Source organism: Cynocephalus volans, chromosome 3, assembly GCF_027409185.1.
Source record: "Cynocephalus volans isolate mCynVol1 chromosome 3, mCynVol1.pri, whole genome shotgun sequence".
Classification (NCBI taxonomy): Eukaryota; Metazoa; Chordata; class Mammalia; order Dermoptera; family Cynocephalidae; genus Cynocephalus; species Cynocephalus volans.
This window is the reverse complement of record NC_084462.1, coordinates 86,473,510-86,481,363: the sequence shown is the minus strand read 5'-3', so window position 1 is coordinate 86,481,363 and position 7,854 is coordinate 86,473,510. Positions and strand designations below refer to the sequence as shown.

General features: G+C 47.1%; 1 protein-coding gene across 1 annotated transcript; it reads right to left on the bottom strand.

The window, feature by feature from the left end:
- Positions 1-428: 428 nt before the first annotated feature.
- BCL2L10 (BCL2 like 10) lies at positions 429-7,823 on the bottom strand. The gene is given in 4 exon segments (XM_063090050.1): positions 429-545; positions 2,761-2,795; positions 2,798-3,251; positions 7,722-7,823. Coding segments are annotated over 4 exon segments (708 nt in total).
- Between the last annotated feature and the right edge of the window lie 31 nt (positions 7,824-7,854).

Genomic DNA, 7,854 nt, shown 5'->3' with positions numbered 1-7,854 from the left:
TGTTATAATGGGACTTAGACCACTTTGGGGATCATTTTGCCCCTGAATCACGGCCGTGATTAAAATGAGCCAGCAGCAGCACATGAAATGTGGAGAGGCTCATATTCCCTCTTATCCAAATGTAGCAAATAGCACTATATTTCTCACTTAATGGAATGCAGTTTCCTCTGCAATTCTTTGGAGCAATGAGCCTTTAGATTCCCCATTTCCCTCACTCAACGAGGCGAGGCGGCATTTGTGCTCTTGTCCTAGCACCTGAGTACTTGTTACGAGTTAGGACACTAGCCACATCACTTCAGGACCTCTTGTACACGTGCAGGTAAAAATGTCTCAGGGAAGGTGGTTTACTTCAGCTCTTGTTCTCACAATTTCAAATCGTCACAGTTAGGTAGGTAGAAATGGGTTAAAAATTTTAAAACTCATAATATTCATGTACAGAAATAGATGAAGGCCGTTGCTAAAAAGCATGACAAAAAAGCCTGGACCAGCAGTCTTTTCCAAAACGCTAGTGGTAACGGTGTCCTGAAGAAGAGACAAAAGCCATCCTGCAAGGGAGAGAGAGAGAGAGAAGAAATAGGTTGCTTCATGATGCTCAAGATCTGCACTCAAAATACACAGGAGGTTCTAGGTTAGACAGTAAAACAATTCTTGGATTTAAAAAGAAAGGAAATTCTGAATGACAGGCAACCTGTAATTAGAAATCCTCAATGAGTTAAGATTTGTAAGAAGTAGTCCAACAGCGAGTATAGAAGCAATCATTTAATTCTGTCACTTAGCAGCAACATTTTTTTTTTTTTTTGGTGGCTGCCAGTATGGGGATCCAAACTCTTGACCTTGGCGTTATAACACTGCATTCTAACCAACTAAGCTAACCAGCCAGCCCCAGACCGTTCACGTTTCGACCCAAAGCCAAGAAGAAGGTGGAGTACTATGCTCTTTTCTGAGCAAAAGACAGATGCCATTTGGGAAACTCAAATCACTAGATTGAAAAGTTATCACCTGGGATAATATAGCAAGCAGCTCCATTTAGGGAGGAAATTGAACGCTAGGCTGTGGCATTTTAACTGCAGCTGGGAGAGGCCAGGGTGAACTTCTTGATGTTAAGAGATTATTCCTTAGTGAATCAATAGTTGATTAGCCAACAAAACAAAACAAAAAAACAAAAACAACAATGGATCCCTCCTCTTTAGGGTGGAGAGCCCTTAGGGGCCAGATGCCTCATTAAGACAAATGGCTCAGGTGGGGTTCTTAAACTCAGCCATAGGAGTTCTCTGGCCCAGATGCTGACGACCAACAGGAACATCAGGAATAATGCAGGAGTTAATACTGACACTTCATGCTACCTTTCCCTCCTCAAATGGACCCAATTCATCACCACACAGGGTCTAAATGGAAATTGCCAACAGGAGGCTAAGTTTCAAGATTTTGGGGGGGAGGGGAGCAACTGGCTGGTTCAGGGATCTGAACCCTTGACCTTGGTGTTATAACACCACACTCTAACCATCTGAGCTAACCCTCGAGCCCCTAGGATTATTTTTAAGTCCCTAGTTTTAGTAGTTTGGCTATATTTATTCTAAAACGTGGGTCACTTCAGTCCTTGAATCAACTCCACTGAGGATGAGGCTTGATGAAGGCTTCCTGAAGGGGAGCTACAGGCCAAAGGCCTGCCCCTCTAGCCTAGATCAGGGATTAAGGGCCTACAGCTGAAAGCCAGGCTGCCTGGAAAAGTCCCCATCGGGGGCTGGGTGCAGTGGATTAGAAGTTAAGGAACCTCGAGTCAGCGCCTCCGCTGGTGCCCAAGGACACTCCCCAATGTCAGAGCCACCACTGAGTTACTACGCACCCCTCCCTCTGCAACCCCTCTGGCCTCTGGGGCCTCCGAGAGGTGTGGGGGCTGGGCAAGGGGATGCCTTTCTACTCTAATGCTTTAGACTGGTGCCCTGCCACCTCCAGAGCTGTGTGATCAACACATTTAATGGGCGAAGGAGAAAAAAATCCACCTGGCCCGGCCATGCCACTGCTGACCAACTAGCTGGTCAAACATGAGCAAAGGACCCAGACCTAACGTGGTTGCTTCCTAAAGGCCCCCGAGGGAGGGCTAAGGCAAGGGCCAGGTCACAGCGTGCAGTTGTGAGTCCTGCGCAGCTGCTTCAGAACGGGTTGGAGAGAGCCCTGTAGTCTGCCAGCCTGCCAGTCTACCTGCCGTGAGAGGAGACCCCGGACTTCACACCGGGACCTGGCTGTAGAGCTAGGGCTGGGTCCAGACCTCACAGACCCCTCCAGCCCATTCACAGATCCCTTCACACACAGTTCTATGAGCTGGGTAACCAGCAAAAAGGTCCTTGGAGCCTTGGTTGAAGTAGGAATGGTCGATTCAGCACACACACATCTAGGAGATAGGCAGTCCACAGAGAAACTCAGAAACTCAAGTGCTACCGGCAAATTCCACTGAAAAACTGAAACTGAGCAGCTGCCAGCAGAGTAAACATGCTCTATCTTTAGACAAGTTCTGCCAGCCAGCCTGCTTCACAAACTCAAGAACACACAATAGCAAGTAACTAAAACGATACAGTGATGCACATGCGCACTAACTCCACCCACACAGCTTGTTTACAAAGAATGTGCTGCACGACCCCCAACCAGACCTGAGCCAAGGGAGCTTGACTAAATGATCCTGTCTTCCCCACAATGGCCCACCGGGGCATTGGCGCAGCCGGCCCGCGTGGGCGCGCCCTGGGCCACCTTCCCGCCCCTGCTCACCCGGCCTGCCTGAGCCTGCAGCCAGGCGGGGCGCAGCCCACGAGCCCAGCGCACGGCAAGTCCACCAAGAGCTGGCGGTCCTGGGCGCCTTCCTCCTCCGTGTCCTTAGGCCGCGGTTTGAGGCCCCACTTCCGCCACCTGGCGGTTACACGCGGCCCTCTCTCCAGAAGCGTCCCAGCAAAGGTCACGAGCGCCACCACGCGGCCCCAGCTGAGGCCGCGGCTGTCGGAGAGCACGGCCTCCACCATCTGCGCCATCAGCTCCACGCGGTTCCCCTGGTGGCCGGCGTCGGGGGAGAAGGACCCGAGCAGCTGCCGTGGGTTGGCGGCCGCGCCGCACAGCACAGCGGCCTCGGGCATGGATGGCGGCGGCTTGGGGACGCCGGGCTCCCGGGCGCAGCGCCGCGGGTAGTCGGTCAGCAGCCGCCCGTGCGCCCCTTCTGCGGCCTTGCCACGGCCTGGCCTCCGCCGGGGGCCTGGCCCTCCCGTCCGCTTTTAAGGCCGGGCCGCGCCTGGCGAGGGAGGGGCTTCCCCCGCGCCGGCCGCCCCCGGCACTTTTTCCTCTAGGTCCGGGCAGGAGCCTTTGATGGGAATCCCACCTGCACCCGTTACGCCCCGAAGCCAGGCCGGGCGCTGCGCGAGTGTTTACGCAGCAGATGGGGCAGTGCAAGACTCTTTGGGGTGATTGTGTAGCTTCCGGCCTGGGGACAGTCTACGAAGATGGCTGGGCTTTTGCCTCTTCTTAAGGAGAAGTTGACAAAGGCTGCACTCAGCCCTGCGCTGACCGCTCCCTTGTGGCCATTACCAGCACTTCTAGATTGGATGGAAGCATCCAGGTGTGTGTTGGAGATTCCTTTTTTGGGTCTGGCACATGTGGCAGGAAACAGACTAATTCTCCTGGAAGGCGCTAAAGTGCCAATATTGGCTGTATTAATTAATTCACTCATATTGAGTCAGAGCCTTTGGGGTACTAGGCTACCTCTTAACACTGGAGATATGATGTACAGTTTAATTATCATTATAATAGAAGTTGAAGGAGTTTTCAATTCTAGGGTGGTGGCTGCTTCTTATACTATCATTCCTACGTTGCTTAGAGTTCTCTTTGCCTTTTACTGGCCATTCTCTCATTATTCCAATTCCCTGATATAGTTAATACTTCTTATATTAAACTTTCTTTGTTCATATTACTGGATGGCTTCTTTCTCTTGATTGGACCCAGACTGATACAGAATTGATACTAGCAGTGAAATTTCTGGAGTCAGAGGTCTGGAGCATGTTGAAATATCCCTCCTGGGGTGAAAGACAAATTGGTGCATCTTGCATCACTAACGAGAAAAAAGGGACACAGTGCTGGGTAGGTGCCTTAGTTCATTTGGGCTGCTATAACAGAATATATGCTATATACTGGCTTGCTTACAAACAATGGAAATTTATTTCTCACAGTTTGGTGACTGGGAAGTGTAAGATCAAGGTACCAGCAAATTTGGTGTGCGGTGAGGGCCCACTTCCTGGTTCATAGATGGTGCCTTCTTGCTCTATCCTCATGTGGTGCAAGGGTGAAAGAGCTCTCTGGGGCTTCTTTATAAGGGCACTAACAACATTCATGAGGGCTCCATCCTCGTGATCTAATCACCTCCCAAAGGCCTCCATCTCCTACTGCCATCACATTAGGATTAGGATTTCAACATATGAATTTTGGGGGGACACAAACATCCAGCCTACAGCAGAAGGCCATTTTGGGTTTTGGAGGCAGCATACCACATTGAGTGTGCTAATTTAGCTGAATCCATAGGCTGGTGGATTGGGGAACAGAATAAGAGAAGGCCCTGCAGAACATTCAGTCTGCGGTAAAGCTGCTGTACTGCTTGGGTCTTGTGATCTAACAGATCCATTGGTACTTGAAGTGTCAAATAGGGATGCTATATGGATCCTCTGGAAAGCACTAATAGGAGACAGTGCAGATCTCTAGAATTTTGAAGCAAATCTGTGCCCTCTTCTGAAGATAACTATTCTCCTTTTGAAGAGCAGGTTCTGGCCTTGGTAGAGGCTGAATGCCGCACCATGGGATATCAGGTGACCACACAGCTTGAGCTCCCATCATGAACAGGATGCTGTCTGATGTACTTAGCTGTAAAGCAGCAATCAACAAATGGAAATGGTATATGAGAGACTGAACTCAGGCAGGTCCAGAAGGTACAAGTAAATTGCATGAGCAGGTGGCTCAGAGTGCTTCAACACCAACTCCTGTACTTTGCCTCCTCTCCCTTATTCCAAGCCTATGGCCTCTTGCAGTGTTGCTTATGGCTGGTGTACTAAGGGAGAAAAACTCAAGCCTGGATTGGGTCTATATGACATGCTGGTATCACATGAAAGTAGCAACATTCACTCACACTCAGGGATGACTGTGAAGGACAGTGCGAGGGAAAGTCCCAGTGGGCAGAAATTCAAACCATATATTTGGTTGTCCACTATGTCTGTAATGAGAGATGGCCAGAATACATATCTACATGGATTCATGGGCAGTTGCTCATGGTTTGGGTGGATGGTCAGGGCCTTGAAAAGAACAGGATTGGAAGATTTCTAACAAGGAAATCTTGAAAGACATATGTGGCTGGACCCGTCTGAATGGGCAGACTGTGAAGATATTTGTGTCCCACGTGGATGCCCTTTGGTGGCAGATATCTTCACCCTAGAGGAGACTCTTAATCATGTGAACAAAATTATGCGCTCTGTGGATGTCAGACAGCCTCTAGACCCAGCTACTGAAGTGCCTGCTCTATGAGCCCATGAACAAAGAGGTCATGGCAGCAGGGATAGAGGGTATGCGTAGGCTCAACAACATGGAATTCTCCCTACAAAGGCTGAGCTGGCTAATGCTACTGCTGAATGCCTAATCTGCCAATGCAAATGATTCCTGTTACAGTGAAACAAATGAATTTTGTTAGAAAAGAATGTAAATCTCTGTATATCAAATTCCCATTTGAATTGGTTTTAATATCTTACTGGTTTCCTCATTAGTTAATGTGTTAAATAAAAATTTTGAAACAAGTTCATGTTTTATTTGCAAGAGAGTCATGATTTTACCTTTTTGAACATACTTTAGCAGCAAGCACAGTTTTTTCTTAGTTTTGGAGTAGCTTAGGGGTAAGTAGTAAATCTTCTGGCCTTGCCATTGGTGACTCTTTATAATTATCAGTAGAACTAAACAACAAATGAATAAAATTAACCTCCACACAGAATTTCCAGTCCACATAATGCAAGGAGGCAATTTGCAATCAGATTTGGTTAAAATCCTGGGTCTGCAACTTCAGTGCTGCGCAACCACGGGCAAGTTATTTGACTCTCCTAAACTCAATTTCCCCATCTAAAAAACAGAGATAATGAAATGCCTGCATCATAGGGCTTTACAAGGATAACGTGAGTTGGTGTATGCAAAGTACAGTAAATGCTCGTCATTACAGAGGAGCTGTTGTTATTAGTATTAACTAACCAGAGTGACCATGCTCATTTGCCTCACTCTTGAGCAAAACCAAAATGTGACATATTGGTATTACCTACATAGTTTGTTGTTTTTATTGAAATACTGTACTTTTTGAAAATAGCTGGCAACTGCCTATTATTTTTTCACATTTTTAATAACAGCTATATTGAGATATAATTCACAAAACATAAAATTCACCCTTTTAAAATATGTAATTCACTGGTTTTTAGTATATTCATAGAGCTGTGCAACCATCACTGCTATCAATTCCATTACCCCTAAAGAATCCCAGTACCCATTAGCAGTTACTGCCCACCCCAGTCCTAAGTAACCACTAATCTACTTTCTCTATGGAGAAAAATGTTCAAATGTTCAAATTTACATAAAATGTTATTTGAACATTTTATATAAGTGGAATCATACAATATGTGGTTCTTTGTGTCTAGTTTCTTTCACTTAGTATAATGTTTTCACGGTTCATCCATGTTGTAGCATGAATCAGCACTTCATTCCTTTTCATTGCTGAATAATTTTCCATTTTGTGGATATACCACATTTTGTTCATCCACTCATTCACTGTTGAACATTTGGGTTGTTTCCACTTTTGGCTGTATGAATAATGCTGCTATGTACAGTTGTGTTCCAGTTTTTGTTTTCAAAACAAAACAAACAAAAAGTTTTCATTTTTCTTGGGTACTGATCTAGGAGTGGGAGGCCGCCTACTATTGTGAAAAACACACAGGCTGAAAACAGTGACCTCTGCTTCATGGGCCGTAGTTGATGACAAAGGTGAGCATTCAGCAGTGGTATGCTGGTTAGATAACCTTGGGTTCAAAGACAGGCATTTCCTGTTGTCACAGTTTTCACATCAGTGCTCGAACCATACTTACATTTAGTTCATATTTATTTATGTGGGTTAAATTAGCCATGGCATCATTCCTGATCCCATCTCCTCACTAAAGGGAGTGCATCCTTTTTATAATGACAAAAACATATTAAATAATTTCATGTCTTTCACCTGAATTGGCCCTTAGAAGCCCATTGTAGGCCAGAGTCCCCTTGTGGAGACTGACCAGTCCCGAAGGCCAGCCTAGCTTCAGCAAGTTGTCTAGAAAAGAGGAGGCTGGTATGCCCTGAAGTGACCCGATTCTCTCCCAGCATGGATGAGAGCGTGAGTGGTTTAGCATCACATCCTCACAATGGATCCACAGAGACAAGATTCATTCACTTGGGGGCTCACCCAATATACTTCCTCATCAGAATTCCTGGCCCATGTCAGGCCTACACAGTCCAGAACTCTTGAGAGGGGTCTGAGGGGGCCGTGTTTAACCTGCTGTTGATCTGGATGGTTCTTCTCAGCAGGCAAGTTTGGGAAACGAAGATCTACAAATCCCTACTCAGCCAGCTCTCCCAGGCTGGGGGAAGCAATGCAGCCCCAACCCCAGCCCCAGTTAATCCTCTAACCTATCAGCTGTGCTCACCTCAGGATCCCCAGTGTCCTCCTCTGAAAGGATTTTCAGTGGTTCATAGGCCCTAGTTAGTCTGTAGCCCTTCCAAACGGCTGTCACTTCCTGTGCTGCCATGGTTGCCCCAAAGCCTCCTCTGAGGGCTTTT